This window comes from Propithecus coquereli, unplaced genomic scaffold (assembly GCF_000956105.1).
Source record: "Propithecus coquereli isolate 6110/MARCELLA unplaced genomic scaffold, Pcoq_1.0 Scaffold67, whole genome shotgun sequence".
Classification (NCBI taxonomy): domain Eukaryota; kingdom Metazoa; phylum Chordata; class Mammalia; order Primates; family Indriidae; genus Propithecus; species Propithecus coquereli.
The window spans coordinates 3,150,853-3,172,905 of NW_012152729.1; the positions used below are offsets into that span (position 1 = coordinate 3,150,853).

The 22,053-nt window shown below is 39.0% G+C and overlaps 1 protein-coding gene across 1 annotated transcript in view; it reads right to left on the reverse strand.

The window, feature by feature from the left end:
• The window catches only part of TANGO6 (transport and golgi organization 6 homolog (Drosophila)), a 185,331-nt gene that overhangs the window by 130,498 nt on the left and 32,780 nt on the right, over nucleotides 1–22,053 (reverse strand). Inside the window, exons 8-12 of the mRNA XM_012660470.1 lie at nucleotides 19,170–19,204; nucleotides 16,339–16,451; nucleotides 14,438–14,614; nucleotides 10,818–10,950; nucleotides 8,169–8,360 (exon numbers count right to left, since the gene is read on the reverse strand). Of these exons, the coding sequence (XP_012515924.1) occupies nucleotides 8,169–8,360; nucleotides 10,818–10,950; nucleotides 14,438–14,614; nucleotides 16,339–16,451; nucleotides 19,170–19,204 (650 nt within the window). The remainder of the gene's footprint in view (nucleotides 1–8,168; nucleotides 8,361–10,817; nucleotides 10,951–14,437; nucleotides 14,615–16,338; nucleotides 16,452–19,169; nucleotides 19,205–22,053) is intronic.

The window sequence follows — 22,053 nt, forward strand, 5'->3', positions numbered from 1 at the left end:
AAAAAAAAAAAAAAAAAAAAAGAACAACTGCTACTGTGCAGCAGGCATAATGTTGGGTTTTTTTCCCCACGTTTAACACTTCATTACAAAGGATATAGATGAAGAGCCAGATGGAGAGATTGATAGGACAAGGTATTGGGGGCGGCGGCAGAGCTTCCGTGCCCTCTCTGGGCTAGCCACCCAGCCAGCACCTCCACGTGTTCAGCAACCTGGAAGCTTTTAAGTGTTTTACAAGCACGATCTCACTTAATTCTCACATCAACTCTTTGAAGTCGGTACTATTATCCTCATTATGAAATGAAGAATCTGAGACTTAAAGGTTATTTATTCAAGACCATTCAGTTAATACATAAGAAAGCCTACTTATACTTTCCCACATGTTTTAATGTACTAATCCAATTTCCTTTACTTTTCATGAATTTTGCCAGGAAATTAAAGATGAAAATGATTTGTAAATTAACTCAAAATGCATCACAGACTTCAATATAAAATCCAAAACTATAAAACTCCTAGAAGATAACATAGTAGAAAATCTAGATGACGTTGGGTATGGCAATGATTTTTTGGATACAACACCAACACCAAAGGCACAATCCATGAAAGAAAGAAATGATAAGCTGGACTTTGTTGAAATTAAAATTTTTTGCTCTGCAAAAGACACTACGAAGAGAATACAAAGAGAAGCTACAGACTGGGAGAAAATATTTGCAAAAGACATATATGACAAGGGACTGCTATCCAAAATATACAAAGAATTCTTAAAACCCAACAATAAGAAAACAAACAGTCTGATTAAAAATCAGCAAAAGATCTGAACAGATACACCTCAACAAGATAAACAGGTGGTAAATAAACATATGAAAAGATGATCCATTTCATATGTCATTAGGGAACTGCAAATTAAACATCAGTGAGATAGCACCGCACACCTGTTAGAATGTCCAAAATCCAGAACACTGATATCACTAGGAATGCTGGTGAGGATGTGGAGCAACAGGAACTCTCATTCATTGCTAGTGAGAATGCAAAATGGTACAGCCACTTTGGTAGATAGTTTAACAGTTTCTTACAAAATTAAACATACTCTTACCATACAATCCAGCCATTGCACTCCTTGATATTTACCCAAAGAAGTTGAAAACTTATATCCACATAAAACCTGCACAAGGTTGTTTATAGCAGCTCTAGTCATTATTGCTAAAACTTGGAAGTAACCAAGATGTCCTTCAGTAGGTGAATGGATATAGAAAATGCAGGACATCCAGACAGTGGAAGATTATTTAGCACTAAAAAATGAGCAGTCAAGTCAAGAAAAGACATAGAGAAGCCCTAAACGCGTATTACTAAGTGAAAGAAGCCAATCTGAAAAGGTACATACTGTATGATCTCAGCTACATGACATTTTGAAAAAGGCAAAACTATGGAGACAGTAAAAAGATCAAGGATTGCCAAGGTAGGGGAGAGGGAGAGAAGAACAGGTGGAGCACAGAGGATTTTTAGGGTGGTGAAACTATTCTGTATGATACTATAATGGTAGATACATGTCATTATAAATTTGTCCAACCCCATGGACTGTACAACACCAAGAGTGAACCCTAATATAGACTACGGACTTTGGGTGATGCTGTGTCAATGTATTATAAGATCATCAGCTATAACAAATGTACCACTCTGGTGGAGGATGTTCCTAATGGGAAGGCTATATATGTGTGGGTGCAGCGGGTAAAAGGGAAATCTCTGTACTTTATTCTCAATTTTATTGTGAACCTAAAACTGCTCTAAAAAAGTAAACTCTATTTATAAAAAATGATTTGTTGCTTTCTGGCCATCTCAGAGAGTCCTAGATTTGCTTCTCAAAAGGTTTCTTCCTCAGAGATTTATTTTCCCCTACATTTTAACAGTCTAATTCTAGTAAGCAAAGAAGAGGGTAGGAGGTGTTCAATTTTATCTAGAAGCCAGTGTCCTCAAACAATTTCAAACAAATGACTAGAGTCATTTTTTAAAGCATAAAATATTTTAAAGTATTAAGATTATTTATATTCAAGATGTTACATAGCATTTGGCTAACAACTAAGTTTTAAATGGAATTAATTTGGTCAGCATCATTTTAACTGCACTTGGATTAATCACCTTAAGAAGAAACACCTTTGAATAAATGACTGTACACACATACACAAGTACGCACACACACACATGACTATTTAGGATTAATGACTCAAAAGAGAGAAGTCATCTTGGAAATGGGAAGGCTGAGATAGGTCATAATAAGCCTCTAAATACCATGCAAGCTTGCATGTTTAACTCTCCGGACAAATCACATGCTGTGCTAGAATCTTTATTGCAAGCTTTAAGTCAGGAGAATGGCTTGTTAATACTTGTCCTTGGAGCAAGGCAGGAAACTAGAAAGGTTATTAAAAGTTCCATTTACTGAAATGAACAGTTCTGGTTACAGCAATTTTTACCACCCTCTCCAGGCCCAAGACTTCATTGATACTAGACATTGGACATTGGACATTTCTAGGTAGAAACTGTTTCTACCTCCCAAGAGTTTTCTGAAACACTCCTTGTTTACATTTAGTTTCTATTTCAATACAAGTATTGTTAAATTACCAGAATTAGTACTGTCTAGTCTTCCAAATTTTTCTAAGTTCCTCTCCACTACATATATGTATGTGTACTTTTAAATGTTGCAAAATAAGTAGAATGATACTTTTTAAAAAGAAACTTTGTATGTTTGCATGTATATAAAAAAACAATTGGGAATTGCAAACTGTAAAGTGAAAGCCAACTGTGACTTTTGTCTATGAAGTACCCTTTCCCTAAACATTCTTGTAACACCAAAACCACCCTACCCTACCCATTTGGACAGCAGCTTTCCACTACTACTCATTTCCTGTAATTTTGGTGGGGCTGCTAGCCATAAGAACAGGTATGTGACTAAAGCCTGTTCTAGAATTTATGCATGCTGCAGAGAGTGGGGAGAGACTTTCACTTTTTACTTAAAACTTTTTATAAAGGTACATAATTTAAAAAGCCAAATAGTCCTCAAAGTTTACTGTGAAAAATAGCAGTGCCCGCCCTCATTTCTTCCCACCTGATTCTGGCTCTACCGAGGTAACCACTTTTAACTATTTAGCTGTTTAATTTAATAACATTAAGCATTAACTCTGACCAGGCGCCATTCTGAATGCATTACAGGTATTAACTCACTTAATCCTCACAATAACCCTATGGGGATGCATGAACCTGCTGCCAAAATACTGACACCTGAGTGGAAGGGGGCCGGGGAGAGGGAACCGGGGGGGGGGGGGCCCTCATCGTGGTTGATGATATAGACTTCAACTTGAGCCTCTTGTTTTTCAGTTTGCTTCTCCCACTCATGTTCAGAGTCCCTTGGGTTCAGTATCTCTCAAGAATAAACCTGTTTTTCGATGGAAGAGGAGGTAGCTGCACAAAGCGGAGGAAGGAATGAAGGGGTCTACTGAACCCTACCCAGGCTTTCCCGCTGTTTTAAGCTCTAAATGCAGCTCCATCTTTAGAGCTTATCTGGTGCCTCCTGTCCTTCTAGGGTCCTGTAGTGTGAAGTAGCTTGCTCCTTTTTTCCTTTTGTTTTGTTTTGTTTTGAGACAGTCTCACTCTGTTGCCCTGGGTAGAGTGCAGTGGCATCATCCTAGCTCACTGCAACCTCAAACTCCTGGGCTCAGGCAATCCTCCTGCCTCAGCCTCCCAAGTAGCTGGGACCATAGGCACACGCCACAACACCTGGCTAATTTTTCTATTTGAAGTAGAGACAGGGTCTCGTCCTGGCTCAGGCTGGTCTCAAACTCCTGGCCTCAAGCAATCCTCTTGCCTCTCCAAGAGAGCTAGGATTATAGGTGTGAGCCACCACGCCTGGCCCTTTTCCTTTAAAAAAAAAAAAAAAAATATTTTAACAGCTTTATTGAGGAATAGTGGTTTGCTTCTTGACTTCTTGCCATGCAGACACCAAGCTTTCCAATCTCTCAAGTTGCTAGATCAGCTACTATTTTCCAGTTTCCAAATTTTGCTATTGCCTTTTATCTACTGTCTCTTTTCTCGTGCTCTGTTAGTCCCTGTGGTTTCCAGAGGGTTCAATACTCTGGCTTTAATCAGAAGTACCTACTTTTTACATTATGTACCTCTGTGCCGTTTAAGTGTTTTTACAATGAGTATGTGTTGCTTATGTTAAAAAAATTTTAACATCTGAAAAAAGAATTGCAGTGACCCAATTATAGAAGGGAGCAGAGGGTGGCAGTTTTCTGAAATGGCAGAGAAAAGAGAATCTCACTCCACTGCATTGACACTGGCCTCTCTGCCGAACCTACCACAGTCCAGGCATGTTCTATCTGGAGCACTCCTCCACTAGGCACCTCAATGGCTCCCTCCTTCCCTGCCTTCAGATCTTGCCTCGAAAGTCACACTATCAGTGAGGCTCTCCATGACCACCTATTTACCATACTCCGGTTACCATCCCCTTTCCCTTGTCTTATTTTTCTTTCTAGAAATTATCACCATCTAATACATACATGTTTTTGCTTTCTTGTTTCTCTCTCTCCCCCTATATGAATATAGGCTCCACGAGAGCACAGATATGCATCTGTTATGTTCACTGCTGTGTCCCTGGTGCCTAGAAGAGTACGTGGCACAAGTCGATACAGACTTGTGAAAAAAAATGAAGCTGGTGCAGGGCTCTAATCAACACAGACCACTGCAAGCCTCACTCCTCCCTGCACCATCACATATACTAATGTGCCATCTCCCAACTCATTTCATTGAATATTTAATCTTTTACCCATAAATACTTCAACATGTATTTCTAACAGGTAAGGAGATTTATTTTTTATATAACTAACACACCACGATTACAGCCAATAAGAATTCTTCAGTATCTTCTACTCAATGGTTCATGACCATTGCAAAAATGTCTTCATATAATTGATTTGTTTGAATCAGGATCCAGCTTCTTTTTCATGCCATTTATTTGACGAAACTGAGTTGTTGCTTGTACTGTAGAACTTCCCACATTCTGGATTTAGCCGACTGCTTCCGCATGGCACTGTTTAACTTTTTCCTCTATTCCCTGAATTTCCTTGATTAGATTCAGGTTCAAGGGTTTTTTTTTTTTTTTTTTTTCCCATAAGACTCTTTCCCAAGTGGTACTGCATACTTCCTACTGCATTACATCAGAAAGCACAGAACATCTGCTTGTCCGCTTACAATGATGGTGTTGTAAGACCACTCCATGCTGAAATATTTAGGGAGACATATACTGATATCTACATTAACACTGAAATGTACTAAAATCAATATGGATAGAAGAATGAAAACATAGATAAATATGTCATAAAGCAAGTATAATAAAAGATTAATGGTAATATCTAGGTGGTAGGTATACAGGTATTAACCATAAAATTCTTTCAAATTTGAAATTTTTCATAATAAAATATTGGGGGGAAAAGTATGAATCTGTTGGCTTTGGCATTTTGGCCCTAATACCTTCACTATAAAGTCCTCCATCAATAGACCATCTGATGGTTTGGGCAGACATTATAATTGTTACCAGATCCATCATTTCATTAGAGGGTTGCAAAATGTAATTTTCTAGTTTTCTTTTTGAATTTTTTTTACCTGTGATTCTCCTATAAAGAAAAATTTTCTTTCATTGACTATTTGGTTGCACTGAAATACAGTTCCCACAGGAAAGACAAGACAAATGCTTTATTCTTCCCCTTTATTTATCAATTTACAAAATAATGAACTGATCCCCTAGTAATCTCCCAAGATGTCCTATGAGGGTTTTTTTTTTTTTTACTCAGATTTTTATATCTGTGTTTCAATCCATTGCAGGCATTATTCTTTTTAATGATCTTAAGTTGTCCTATCGCCAATGGCAGCCCCTTCAGGATGGTTCCTGAGTGCTACTGACATGACCCCATTAATCTAAGTAGCTTCCTTGCATTAAGGCACCACAAGATGCCTTGAGGCTTATGATGTATGATTCTTGCCCCAGACCTCAAATCAACCTTTACTCCAAAGACCTTTGAATTCTTTTAGTAGAAAATGGTATTTAGAAACTATAATCTGGCACTAAGGATGCTTATTGCTACTGGGTTGTCTTTGCTTCTTGGGGTTTACAGTGGACCAACCTAGGAAATAGCTATGTTTTAAAAAGAGAAAAATAAATCTTAACTTCATATTAATACTTCCAACTGAAGTATTCAACATTATGGGGTTTTAAACTGGGCATAAGAGCATGCTCCTGTAATCCCAGCTACTCAGGAGGCTGAGGCAGGAGGATTGCTTCAGCCCAAGAGTCCAAGTGCAACCTGGGCAACATAGAGAGACCCCATCTCTTAAAAAAAAAAAATTATAGGGTTTTTACTCTGGTTCTCTATTTTATAACTCTTTCTTATGCTAAAAATATTGATTCCTAATATTAACAAAATTACTTACAACTTATTTCTTTATCCATATGTGTGTGTTTCAAAATAATATACCAATATTATTGCTAGGAGCAAGATTACTAAATGCAATTTAATATTTCCTTGTGGCTCTGTGGCTCTTTTTGTCCTGATACATTTTAACCTTAGCTGAAGGATAATTTTAATGGGACAAATCATTTTTGTACCAGCCTGAACCACTGTTCCTTAATTAGGATTAAAAGGAGATAATTGCACAAGCTCAAGTCATATCAGTTTTTAGACCATTTCCCCTTTCAACTAGCATCCTGAGACAAAGACATAAGGTCTGGATGAAAGTCTTCAGGGAATGGATATAAATGCAGGAGAAACAAATCACCCTACTGAGTAACACAGGGTCAGTGAACTGAAGGAATAAGAGCCCACGAAAGAAATCATGAACATAATTCTCATTAAACAGGCACGATAAGTCAGAGCTGACAGGCAGCTGCAAATTTTCTCAGCAGGAGCTATAGTGAAATGCTGCTTAGCAACACCCGAAGGCTGATGACAATGACGACGATACAAAGAGCTGGAGAATCGGATTTAAGCGTGACAATCATACCATCTTACAACTGACTATTCACCAACCGAGCAACATTAAATTGTGGTAAAGTGGTAAAATACGGCAACCACACTGCCTTTGCTTTATCACTTTTATTTTCAATGTTTTTAAAAGGTGGTAAAAATAATGTCTGAGCCAATACAATTCAGGCACTGATTCACAGAGTTATACCACCCTGAAAGCATTTTTTTAAAAACATTTTAAAACTTCACAGGATATTGTAGAGATAAGCTCTGAGTTAGAACATCTATAAAATTCAAAGTGGTCTCATTATCATTAGTGATTTTTTTTCCAAATTTGAGTTTCTGATTAGTCTCAACTTTTGATACACAGCAGAATCATCCATGGAGCTTTAAAAAGAGAAAGATGCCCAGGCTCTAATGCAGACATGCTGAATCAGAATCTCTAAAAGTAGGCTGGGTATCAATATTTTTAAAAAGATCCCAGGTAATTTTATTTGCACCCAAAATTGAAAACCACTGTGATAGGAAATAAAAATATTTTTCTTTTTCTTTTTTTTTTTTTTTTTTTTGAGATAGAGTCTCGCTCTTTTGCCTGGGCTAGAGTGAGTGCCGTGGCATCAGCCTAGCTCACAGCAACCTCGAACTCCTGGGCTCAAGCGATCCTTCTGCCTCAGCCTCCCGAGTAACTGGGACTACAGGCATGCACCACCATGCCTGGCTAATTTTTTTCTATATATTTTTAGTTGTCCGATTAATTTCTTTCTGTTTTTTTTTTTTTAGTAGAGACAGGGTCTCGTTCTTGCTCAGGCTGGTCTTGAACTCCTGAGCTCAAACAATCAGTGCTCGGATTACTGGCGTGAGCCACCGCACCCGGCCTGGAAATAAAAATATTTAAAACAGTTCTCAAAGTGTTGTGTGCAGGAGAACCACCCCAGAAGCATGTTGAACACGTGGATTACTAGGACCTAAGAAAGTTCTAGATTCAGTTGGCCTGGGGTAGGCTCAGTTATTTCCATGTTTAACCACCTTTCCAGGAAATACTAATGCAGGTGTCATCAAACCATATTCTGAGCAACATTTTTGAACATTTTTTGCAAAGAATGTAAAGAAACCAAAATAGACAAATGCCACCAGGCTGGGGTCCTGGATGTGGCAATCACTGACCTGAGTGATATTTGTGAATATCTGCTCAGACATTTTCTCACACAGAACAGCCATCAGCTGCAGCACGAGCAACTTCCGCTCCTGGCCTTCCACAAGAAGAGTCTGGTGTTGCTCTAATTCCAAAAGGCTTTTGTTGGAGAAGGGCTTAGTTTTTAACTCTGCTTCATTTTCCATGGCCATATGAGTCAACTCCTACAAGCATGGCAAAAAAGAAAAAAATAAAGAAAAAGCCAGCAGTACTAAGGCCTTCACGAAGATGGCTAGAAAACTCTATTTGAAATGCATATTTAAAGAAATAGCCTGTTTTTGTTGCAGCATTATTTATATTAGCCCAAAATTGGAGACAACCTAAATTTCCAGCAATAAGAAAATAAATAAATTGTGATGTATTTATTATATCACAGCAGTTAAAATAAATGAACTAGATCTATATGGATATCAATATAGATAGATCTCAAAAATACTGTTCAGTGAAAAATATAAATTGCAGAATAGTATGTATAGTATGATACCATGTACTCGAAATTTTAAAATTTCATAATAAGGCTGGTCAAAGTGGCTCATGCCTGTAATCCATGCACTTTGGGAGGCTGAGGCAGGAAGATTTCTTGAGGTTAGGAGTTTGAGACCAGCCTAAGCAAGAGCAAGACCCGTTTATACAAATAATAGAAAAATTAGCCAGGCATGGTGGCGCATGCCTGTGGTCCCAGCTACTCAGCAGGCTAAGGCAGGAGGACTGCTTGAGCCCAGGAGTATGAGGTTGCAGTGAGCTACGATGATGCCACTGTACTCTGGCTGGGGTGACGGAGTAAGATTCTGTCTTGAAATAAATGAAATTTAAAAAAATAAAATTTCAAAATAAAAAACATACACACACACAAAGAACTAGTTTGACACACTTCTTACTTCATCAGTATTTTTATGATCTCTGTCAATAGTTTTCCTTGAACTGAGACCTCAGACTACTTCACATCCTCAAACTCCTATTAGAGGCCACATGATGCCTTTGGTACTGCAACACTTTCCCTCTAAGATATTTATTATTATTATTATTATTATTATTTATTTATTTTTTTTGAGACAGAGTCTCGCTCTGTTGCCCGGGCTAGAGTGCCGTGGCATCAGCCTAGCTCACAGCAACCTCAAACCCCTGGGCTCAAGCGATCCTCCTGCCTCAGCCTCCCGAGTAGCTGGGACTACAGGCATGCGCCACCATGCCCGGCTAATTTTTTTTATATATTTTTTTTTAGTTGTCCAATTAATTTCTTTCTATTTTTGGTAGAGACGGGGTCTCGCTCTTCCTCAGGCTAGTCTCAAACTCCTGAGCTCAAACAATCCGCCCACCTTGGCCTCCGAGAGTGCTAGGATTACAGGCGTGAGACACCGCGCCCGGCCCCGCTAAGATTTTTAGAACTAAACTTCTACTAATCAATAATTTATCACTGTGGGTTTGGTAGGCCTTTCATCTGCACTTCAATGTTGTAAATTTCCTTGGAAAATGAAAACCTTAAGTTTCCTAACAAATAATTAGGGGTTTACCAAAGTAACTGACAGTTTGGAGCAGTGGTGCTCAACTGTGCCTCCGCAATTTTGCTCCCAGAGGACATTTCACAATGTCTGGGGACATTTTTGGTTGTCATAATTGGAGAGTAATCTAGTTAGTAGAGGTCAGGGACGCTGCTAAATCTCCTACAATGTACAAGACAGCCTCCCCATGAGAAAAAATTTATCTAGTCCAAAATGTCAATAATGCCAAGGTGGAGATACCCTCTTTTAGAACAAAGCCCTTTGATTCGTTAGCTTGTTTTTTAAACAGTTTTTTTTTTAAAAAAAGTATGAAATTAAGAGCACATCCCCTTGGAATGTCATTTAGAACAAGTGGCTGGGCATGGGGATAGATGTGAACACACGAGGAAAGAAAGCATCAGAAAGTGTTCCCTGCTTTAAGTTCTAGAAGTGTTAGCCCTTATTCCTTCCTTGCATTCTCCCATACCCATACCAACCTTAAACTCCACAGACAGTCTCCTAGAAGCAGACACTATTTAGGGGTAAGAGTGGAGAATGCAGAGCTGGAGGTCACCACCATATGATACCAGACAGTGCAAATAAGGAGGGACATTATGGGGTACGAGTTATACAAGGTACCATTGGAGATAAGGGCAAAAGGAAACATAACCACTCACTCTAAGAAACAAACCCGGAAAAGGTTTCAAGTGGCTACAAAATGAAATGAGGGAGGCAGAATTGCTAAATCTCCTTTCCACATACCTGACAAAACAACAGTCAGAAAGGATAAGGGATTACTCTATAGCTGTAAAACCTGCTATTAACTTCAAAAGAGTTCTTACTGTCAACATGGAGCAAAGATTAACCCTTTCATAGAGCAACAGTTCTCCATTGTTCATCTCTACAATTTCAGTGCAGGTCACCTTGGAAAGTAGTTAGATCACATGAGTACTACTGAAGATAAATTTCTTCTTTTTACCAACCCGAGGCTACTGAAAAATAAATTCCTGTCTGTCCTCTGATCGTTTTCCCTAAATTAGGACCTAAATTTTAGGACCCAAAATTACGAATGCCATGAAAATTTAAGGGTCTCCTGGAACTACCCCTGAATAAAACTGATCAGGAACTATATGTATTTCTCACCTTCAAACAGAAGATGAAGAAGTCTCCTGCCAAACCACATTCCTGGCAGTGGCACAACAAGTCCCCAAGATGTTCCACTTGGCCTTGCTCTGAGGACACTTTCTGGTATAGGGCTTCATCTTCATCTTCATCACTGCAATGCAAGGTAACATTTATCTTGGCAGTGTCACCCAGAGATATATATTTTTTAAATCCTGTAAGAATCTTCTAAATTAACATGTCATTTCCATACAGTTAATCATTAGAAAGATCTCAAAAAAATCTGTTTAACTTATTTTTCTATTTCTCCATGCTGAAAAAGTATTTATTCTAAGAAACTAGGCTATTATGTCCTGCATGGTCAGTTGCTCAAATAGGGAAAGATTCATGAAGAGAGTGACTTTGAAGATGGATGTTAGCCAGCCACAGTGCTGCATGCCTATAATCCCAGCTACTCAGGAGGCTAGGAAAGGAGGATCGCGTAAGCCCAGGAGTTTGAGGTTGCAGTGAGCTATGATGACACCACTGCACTCTAGCCAGGGCAACAGAGTCAGACTCTGTCTCAAAATAAAAATAAAATAAAATAAATTTTAAAAAGATGGTTGTTGAAGAATTACTATTATTTCATAAGTTGCAAAAGGCAGGAGAAGTTAAAGTGTAAGTTGTATACAGATATTCTGGTTCCTGAGGAAGAAGAGAAAAAGAGAAGGCTGCAAAATGAGGTCAGATCATGCAGGACCTTGGATGTCATTCAAAGGAACTTCAACTTTTTTCTGATGAGCCCCTGAAGGGTTACAGGCAGTGGAAAAAGACACAATCATGGGCAGAGATGTTGTCAATCTCAACTAATATGAATCAATTAGTTGAGATAAGAAAATGCATAAAGGTTCAGAAAAATGAGTAGGTCGAATGTGACTGCCGAGTAATAAAATTTGGCTGAAATAGTGCTATGATTACTGCAAAAAACCAAGAAACTTCTCAAGATGTGCTATGGCTTTTAGCGTTAACTACATCTGGTAAGTGAAGAGACAAAGACACAATATTATTATACCATATCATGTAAACAAATACAAAGGCGTAGAAGATGTACTAAAAAGCAAGACACTAAAATAATATAAACAGTGAATAGGATAGTGGTTGATTTTTGTTTTCCTCTTTATGTGTTTTTGTATTATACAAAGAACATATGTTGCTTTTGTGATCAAAGAAATAAATTTTTTCAGACTAAATTGAAAAATGACAGATGTTGTTTCATCTCATTGAAAAGTACAATTATTAAAGTTAATTCGGCAGACCATCTCACTGGGCAAGATGTCCCAATCTGTCAGTTTACTAATAACATGGCCTTCATACTACTCTAGTAGAATGAATAACCTATACATTTAGCTTAGGATTATTTCCTATATTATTCCAGAATCTTCCAGAGTCCTTTGGATCAGTCATATTTTGTCCACCACATCGTATGTTAGAAGAAAAACTGCAATGTATAAACAACGCTTCTAAGCTTCTATGAACCATCCTGATTGTCAAAATGAAGTATTAATACTATATTCAAATACTCCTGAAAAGACATGGCAACAATTATCTTAAGAACATCATTTTATTAATATTCACTCTTAAAATTTCAATGATAAAGAGTCAATTCCAAACAGTTATATTTAGTTCCAGAAAGGTAAAAACTCTGGATGATCCAAATCTAAGCTTTTCTTGTAGAGTTTCTTCAATCAAACTTTTAATGGAAAACTGGCACTGGGCAGAATGGTAGAATGAAAGGTAAGTGGTGATATAGACCTTGACCCTGGCCTTGGGGGACTAGCAGGAGCTTTACAACAAATGGTAAAATCACACACACACTCTTCTCTGGTGTGGTGGTTGTCAACTTTTTGGAAACAAGTTATGCACTCTATTTTCAGAAAAAATCCATGTTTGCACAAAAACACTTTTGTGTATGTAATTTCAAAAGGATTTTAGACCCTTAGAGGTCCATGCAGAGATCCCAGGTTAAAGACCCATTGTTTCTGGCAGTGGACAGAGATTCATTCAATCACGGCCTATTCATTTCTTTTCCTACTATGAAGAGAAACTACAGTTTCAATAAAAAGTGTGGATTTTGACATATATGCACTAAGAAGTACACTAGAGATTTATTAAAACAGCAGTAAGTTATAATTATTAAGTTAGATATTGTAAAATTACATAGTCACTAAATTGGTCCCAGGTAAAACCCATTCCAAAGGTTTTTTTATTTGTTTTTTTTTTGTTTTTTTCTTTGAGTCAGGGTGTTGCTCTGATAATTCTATTAGTAGCTACGTGTTTTTCTATTTTCCTCAAGTCCATCATCTTGAGAGGGTGTGTGAAAACTTTACGAAAGTTAACCATGAACATAAAATTAAATTTGAACACTTCAACAAACAGCAGCACTTTGAACGTGATGTGAAATCCAAATAGAGAAGCTGCCACCAGTTAAGTACTGTATGGGCTATGATCAACAGGAATTTACATTCTCAGGTGATAACATCCTACACGGATCACCCAGAAAGTGGAAATAATTTAACACATTGACTGCCACACTAGAAAAAAAATTTTTTTCCCCTGGGACCTCACTTTTATTAAAACAAAATGATCCTTTGTTTTTTTGTTTTGAGATGGAGTCTTGGCTCTGTTGCCTGGGTTAAAGTGGGGGATGTCAATCTAGCTCACATCAACCTCAACCTCAAACTCAAGCAATCCTCCTGCCTCAGCCTCCCAAGTAGCTGGGACTACAGGCATGTGCCACCACGTCTGGCTAATTTTTTTCTATTTTTAGTCGGCCGGCTAATTTTTTCTATTTTTAGTAGAGATGGATCTCGTTCTTGCTCAGGCTGGTCTGGAACTCCTGACCTCAAGCAATCCTGCCTCGGCCTCCCAGAGTGCTAGGATTACAGACGTGACCCACTGTGCCTGGCCTAATTTGTTATTTTTTATTGTTTTCTGTGCATGAGTTATATGCAATGCAATCCACATTTTTAGAATTAAACTGTCAATATTAATTGTAACAATAAGAACAGCAACAAGATTTTCACAAACCACCAGCAGGTTTTTGCTTCATGAGGCCCTGGACTCAAAACTAGCCTGAGTTAAACACAACTCACATGGCAGTCAATGTGTTACAATATACACCTGTGAGATGTCGGAGAAATAAATTACCCACTCCAGTAACAATTATTAAGCACTTTCTAATCAATCCCTATGAGAAACAAACCCCCATCATAAAATATAACTACCAGACAATTTCCCTTGGGAATAAGTCTGACTACGAACACACATACACCATTTTGAGGGTCAGAAGGAGAACTGGATTATTATGGTGTTAAGTGTGAACACAGGTCTGCCTTTAACTCTGATTCCCTGGTAAAGACCTGTTGTGATGCAAAGCTCTGAGGCTCCAGTAAATTGCACCTACTATTAGCTGGCATCTTGCAAAAAAACCTGGAGGATGATTTAAGGCTCACATTTCATTTAGAGATTATAAATAGGAAGTGCCTCGGCCACTGAAGTTTCTGGTTTCTTTTCTATCAGCGCCCCTTAGTGGTTGAGTCGCAGAATGGCCTTTCGGGTAGAAAATCAAAGAGAGACAGACGGTAACGGATGGGTGGACTCACCTAATGGCCTCTTTGACCGTAATCATAACGCCACCATGAGTGGCAGCTCTAAACTGACACAGAGAATGGAGAGAGGGTGCAGCTTTGTCCAACCCTGCAAATCCTTTCAGGCTGGCAATTGCCTTCTTCCTTTCCAGCTTTCCCAGAATCCATAATAAGATCTCTTGGCAAAGTGACCTGGCAGAAAAAGCAGTTATGAATGAGCCTGTCATCTCACTCTACGTATCTAACAAGCTAACACAAAAAAAGAGACTGTCAGGTTCCACTGCATTCTAAATGCTGGCACGATCCCCTACTACTGAGACGCAGGAGTGGAAAGTATGCTTCTTGTGAATTTCAGAATGCAAATATCCTGAAAGTCAATGAGTGACTTACTAATCCTTGGCTCAGAAGCAACCCTGATATGCCGCATGAGCCCCACATGATTTTTTTTTAAATTCCAAGTGTACTACTGCCTTTGGATAAAGCACTGTGAAAGAAAGCTTACGTGGATACCATCGGCTACTATCAGTGGAACCAATAGCTGGTGACCAAAAAACAGCATACCAAGAAAATGCTGCTGATTCCTCACCACCCCCTTATCCAGGCCCATCAACTAGGAGAGGAATGGAATCAGTGTTCACATCTTCCCTGTCAGTCTCTGATGAGGATATCACAGTACCATGAGGACTTGGGCTTTAAAACTAAAATAAGAGTTATTACATGGACTGTCCTTTGTATCCCCAGTCACATATGCATAGCCTCCACCTCCCACTGCATTCTCTTGTCACTGCCATCGTGGCTGTGGGCTACATGACGTGCTGCCCCAAAGGTGAAGAGCCAAAGGCAACACATAAGCTTTAGATAACATGCAAGACTGAATGTTTTCCTTTACCACTGAGCAGTGATAGCTACCATTTACTGAGCCTCCTATTTGCCTGGGACTGTGCTAAACACTGTAATGCTGTGGTCCCCAACCCCTGGGCCACAGATCGGTACCAGTACATGATCTGCTAGGAACCGGGCCTCACAGCAGGGAGGTGTGCGGCAGACAAGCGAGCAAAGCTTCATCCCTATTTACAGCCGCTCCCCACCACTTGTGTCACCACGTGAGCTCGGCCTCACACACCCCCATCCGTGGAAAAACTGTCTTCCATGAAACAGGTCCCTGGTGCCAAAAAGGTTGGGGACCACTGCTTTAGTGCATATTTAGCCTTTATAATAACCCTGCGAAGAAGGTACTATTATTGTATGTCAGATTACACGTCGGGATTTCCAAACAGAAGTGATTTTTCCAAAAATCAGAACTCTGTAGGACTTTAGATAGGATATATACTTTTACCTGGAAGAAGAAACAACATAAATTACTGTGAAAATAAAGCTAACACAAAATAAGTCCTACTTAAATTCTATTATAAGAGAGTATTTTCTGGATGACTAAGAAATCTCTTCTTTCTAAACAACACCCTTCATCACTAACACCAAATCCCAGGCTAAACTGCAACGTGCTATACTCAGATCCAGATTTCTCAAACTTGTTTTATAACTCCTCACAAGGTCATTATGATCCATCCCCTATTTCCTCCTTTCTAGACACGTAATTGCAGTATTTCTCACTGATCAAACAGTGGCATGCTTACACATGTCAACAGATTTCATCTCTGATGCCTAGGACAGAGGCTGAGGAAAGTCATTCTAAAAACTATATCCAATCCCCTGCTATCTACAAAAGTCTGTTTCTTTTCAAGATGAACAGAATAAGAAGATCCCAGTGTTCTCCTGATTTTGAAAGGAAATAATTTTCAAGTGGCTTAAGTCTTATATTCAAAATCAGAACAAAAACAACAAACAAAAAAGACTTCGCAATTTATAAACAAATAAGATTCTATTTATAAACAAATAAGGTTCCTTCGATGGTTTACCTTATGTGAGACACACTCTGCTTGGTAAAACAGTAGAGAAGAAAGAGCACTCCCAGGACTGGAAGCAGGGAATCCAGCAAAACTGTCAAAGGTTCGTTCCCGACCACGTACACCTAGGGAAAAGGGAACGGTGAGAAAAACCCTGACTGCAGGGCCAGAGCAAGGGGAACCACACACTAGACACTTAGCAGGGCTTGCCTCTTATCTTCAGCAATACCCTCCTCCTAAAGCGCACACTTTTATTAATAGCTCTAAGGATGTGCTCGGATATGGCGATGAAATCATTTGAGTTTGGCAATTCGGCTGAAACAGAGAGGCTGTACTGGAACAGCAGCCTTTCATGTGTGCAGCCTGAAGAACTGCCCACAATGGGTAAATTAACCCATTTTCTGACCTCTTCTTTTCCTATTTTTGGCTATCTAAGTCCTCTAATCTGCCTTTATTCACCTGTATAGTAACTATCCTACTGCTGAAGGCCCTGCTATTAGAAACTAAGAAATAATTACTACCAAATAGAAAAACTTAAAACTAGATTTGAAACAAAACAAAACATAACCCAAAACACAGCACTTTTAAGATGTGACTGCCATGTGGGTATGTCCTATTCTCTCCAATTCAATAAATCTTCAAAGAAATTACACTGTGCACCTATGCTGCACCAGATCTATGCTGGTTTTACATGGTTAAATGTGTGAGGATGCTGACTTTTATTAACAAAAACTATGTTACATATTTTATTTTTATCTTTCAAGAAGTCTAACACAAATGCATTCAATTTGATAAACTATTACTGAGCACTCGCTGGATTCAAAGCATTGTTCTAGGTATTGCAGTGAATATAAAAATGAGTAAGAATCATTAACCCTTCCATTGCTTGTGATATACAGGAAGAATAAAACAAGTAAACCAATTATAATAATCAAAATAATAATTCAAAGCAGATAAAGTGTCTTAAGAAGGACAAAATGTTATTCAAAACTCCAGTCAAACACAATTGGACTTCAAAATGTTATTCTGTTGTAATAATCTAATTAAAACCTGATCGTATGGACAGTAATAATGATAAAAGGAAAAAGAAGAAGAACTGACAGTGATTATGCCCTTAGTACATGTTTCAAGAACTATGCTAGAATTTTTACCTTCCAGGTACTATGTGAGATTCTTTAAAGAGCTCATTAAAATGATAACAATTTCACAAAGTTGGTATTAGCAGCCCTATTTTAAAGATGAGGAAAGGGAAGCTTAAAGAGGCTCTTTCTTATAAGAAGAATTTTGAGGTAGAAATCAATGCTGTTTATGGGAAACTAAAGGTTATGGAGGCCCTTTTACAAGCTGGGAAAATCTCTGTGCTTTTCCAGAGAACCTTGTCCCTTTAAATCAACTCTAATTTTTCAAACCCCTTAAGCCTCCTGACTCCTGTGTGGAACCAGCTTCCTGTGCATGATCTAATCTCCATAAGCTCGGCTGAGCCAAGTGCACGGCAGTGCTCAGAAGTAATACGCAGGTCTAATCACGATATCACCAGTTGCAGGAGGTAAAAGAAGAGATCCCCCAGATAAGGTAAGGGCCTATTGTTTGGCTCTGGATCCTGTGTTCTCAGAGGTAATCCCTGTGGAGCCATCCTTCCTTACCAGCATCTCTTGTAAAACAAAAGAAAACAAACCCTCAAAAATAAGAAACAAAATATAAATGGAACTAAAGGTCCATTACTTACTGGCTTGATACGGCCAAAGCACTTCAAACTTTAACAAAAACTCAATCGAGCACATTGCTCAGGGGTATATGTGGCGGTTGATAAATTCCTCCAATTTTTTCCTTTTTCCTTACGCTTTTCTATATTTTCTTGCAAGGAACAAGCACTACTTTTATATTTTTTTAAAAAATTCTAAAGCTGTTGATATACACATATTATTTATTTTTATATAAAGGCTCAGCACATGTTTATTGAATGCCAGTTATATGCTAGCACGTGTGTGGGCGTGTGGCGCTGTGGACAGCAGTGAACACAGTATCTGCTTCAAAGGAGCTTGCATTCTAGTCGGAGAGACAGGAAATAAACAGTAACTATATGATCTCGGTAGCAACAAGTGCTAAGAAGAAAAAGAAAACAGGTTAAAGGGGATAGTGATGAAGGTAAGGGCATGTAGAAAGAGAAAGAGAAAAATTAAGAATAACCCCTATCAATTCACCAACTAATAAGTTCACACATAGGGATACAGACATGGGAGGGTTTTTTTTTTTCCAAAGTGGAAAGATTCAGAGATAAGGTTTCCTTTTGGTTCAATTTGATAAATGATTTTTTTTCTATGATATCCCTAACAATGCCAATGTCTTCTCCTTGATACATACACGATGGTCACCTCCCTTCCAACATTAAGAGTAAATTCCTCCTTGTACTGAGCCCAAATCTACCTCCCTTTAAACACAGTCCAGTACTTCATGTATCATTTCTACCTATAGGAAAAAATGTATCTAAGAACCATATCACTGAAAGTTTCCTTTTTAAACAGTGTAACTGTTGGGTATGCCTCACACAGGGTTATTGGTAAATATTTCCACTGACCAGTTGTGTGACTTAACACAAGTCAATTGACTTCTCTGAGTGTCAGCTTCCTGTAAAATGAGAAAGTCAGACTTGACTGCAAGTTTGCTCATTTTCCTTCCACCCTTTTGGTACCTCAGTCATTAAGAGATGAGACTAGTTGAAAAAAATCAACCACTCCTCCAAAAAAGTTTGAAACCAACTGAACCTTCAACTTGACCAAGATGTAACAAATTTGTAACCCTTTCTCACATGCTTTCTGTTCATCTGTCAGTCCTGAAGTTAGCACTTTAAAGATGAAATCCTGTTTAGCTGAAAGGTTTTCTGGTTACTTGCGCTATCTGTACAGCCAAGGATCACCAAAGTACTGAGGGGAAAGCTGAAGCAGGGAAGGGAGAGACAGATTCTGAAGGTATCATTTCAACTGTCTGGTGTGAGGGTAAGTGAAAGGGCGCTTTGAGGAGAAGTTGAACTTCCTTATCTACCTGTGGTTTTCCTAATATAAACATGAAGGAAGAGCTGAGGGGCAAAATAAGAGACCAATATGGATCCGTGATAACCACGGTGGCTCAGAACAATTAGACAAGGCTACAGACCGGTACCAATGGCCCAGTCTGGGGGTTTCCTCGTTCCCTTCTGACTGCATGTTGGCTTCCTCTCACAGATCCAGCCACGATATGAGGTGTCTGTGGTTAAGCCTCACAATCCTTCATCTAAGCTTGGAGGACTGCTCCACAACAAAAAATAGATTCATATTTCTGGATATTCTTAACTATGAATGACACACTGCTGGAACTCTTTGTCTACTTGACTGGGAACTCCCTGAAGGCAGCAGTTGGCTCTTAAACACTTCTGTATTTGTAAACCTGGCAAAGTATCTCCATTCAGTAGGTACTTTTTAAATGTTTTTATGACTGACTGAATCAAAGAATAAATGAACAAATTAGATTGCTGTTTATTTTTCCAAAAGCTCTATTATTGTGAGGAAGTTACAATGCCTTGTGCATTTACTTTTTTTTTTTAAAGCTGTAGCTGGAGACTATTCAATCAGTGCTAATTAACTGAACAGAGTCATAGAACTTCAGCCACGGAAGGGAGAGCAGACGGAACAAAAGAAGGCTGGATTTTATACTGGCTTGTGCAGCAACTATCTTTAATATCTGGAGGATGGAATTTTTCTGGAAGGATTAACCAGAAATTTAAAAGAGAATGAAAAAAACTCAGAGGAATAAAAATGGACAAAAGCACTAAGAATAAACATAGGTTTCTGTTTCAAAGCAAACAAAACAAAAAGGAGTCCATCTGGGAGGCCGAGGCGGGCGGATCCTTTAAGCTCAGGAGTTTGAAACCAGCCTGAGCAACAGCGAGACCCCGTCTCTACTAAAAATAGAATGAAATTAATCGGACAACTAAAAATATATAGAAAAAATTAGCCGGGCATGGTGGCGCATGCCTGTAGTCCCAGCTACTCGGGAGGCTGAGGCAGAAGGATCGCTTGAGCCCAGGAGTTTGAGGTTGCTGTGAGCTAAGATGACGCCACGGCACTCTAGCCCAGGCAACACAGTGAGACTCTGTCTCAGAAAAAAAAAAAAAAAAAAGATAACTCATGTTAAGTATTTTATAAAATATATAGCCTCTGCAGAGGGAAGCTGTCAGATAGATTAAAAAAAGAAGAAGAAGAAAGAAAAATAAAATATATAGCCTCATGCAAATGTTAAATTTACTCCTAAATATTTTGTTATTTTTTGATGCTACTGCAAATGGAATTATTTTCTTAACTTATGGCTTTATCTTTTACAGCTGTAGTTCCCAACCCCTGGGCCGAGGACTGGTACCAGTCTGTGGCCTGCTAGGAACCGGGTTGCACAGCAGGAGGTGAGCAGTGGGTGAGTGAGCAAAGCTTCATCTATATTTACAGCCGCTGACCATCACTCGCATCACCGCCTGAGCTCTGCCTCCTGTCAGATCAGTGGTGGCATTAGATTCTCGTAAGAGCACGAACCCCCCTGTAAACTGTGCATGTAAGGGATCTAGGTTGTACACTCCTTATGAGAATCTAAAGGGCTGGGCGCGGTGGCTCACACCTGTAATCCAAGCACTCTAGGAAGCCGAGGCAGGAGGATTGCTTGAGGTCAGGAGTTTGAGACCAGCGTGAGCAAGAGCGAGACCTTGTCTTTACTAGAAATAGAAAGAAATTAGCCAAACAACTAAAAATAGAAAAAATTAGCTAGGCGTGGTGGTGCATGCCTGTACTCCCAGATACTCAGGAGGCTGAGGGAGGAGGATCGCTTGAGCCCAGCAGTTGGAGGTTGCTGTGACCTAGGCTGACACCACAGCACTCTAGCCCAGGCGACAGAGTGAGATTCTGTCTCAAAAAAAAAAAGAGAGAGAATCTAAAGATGATTTGAGGTGGAGCTGAAGCGGTGATGCCCCTCCCATCCCCACCCCTCCACCCTAGTCTGTGAAAAACTTGTCTTCTATGAAACTGGTCCCTGGTGCCAAAAAGGTTGGGGACTGCTGTTTTACAGGGATGTATTAATACATTTGTGGAAATAGAAACGTAACAGTCCTATTTGGAATCAAGCTGACTGAATCCTAACACTGAAATTCAGTACAGGCTGGAACTTGATTTTACCCCTATTAAAGATTAAACTAGTCAAATACTGCCTTCTAAAACATTACAGTGATCCTTTTGATAGTAGTGTTCCAGAACTTCTAGTGTACTTGCTGAGTGTAATTAAGACTTGTGAGAAGAAAAAGAACAAGGCAAGTTACCTAATATAGCAAGCATTTTGCACTGTGCATGCTTTCAGAACATATTGCATAAAACAGTCTTTTTAAAAATGAGTTTCCGTGAACCAAAAGGGAATGACAGTTTTTCGAGCACTTATGTGCTACAGTATGCTATGAACCTACCAAAAGTTACCTTATTTCATCCCCACAACTCAAGTGTTAAATAAGTTACCTAAAGTCACATGGAGGCCGGCACAGTGGCTCACACCTGTAATCCTAGCACTCTGGCAGGCCCAGGCGGGAAGATTGCTTAAGGTCAGGAGTTCGAGACCAGCCTCAGCAAGAGTGAGACCCATGTCTACTAAAAATAGAAAGAAGTTAGCTAGGCAACTAAAAAATAGAAAGAAATTAGCTGGACGACTAAAATATATATAGAAAAA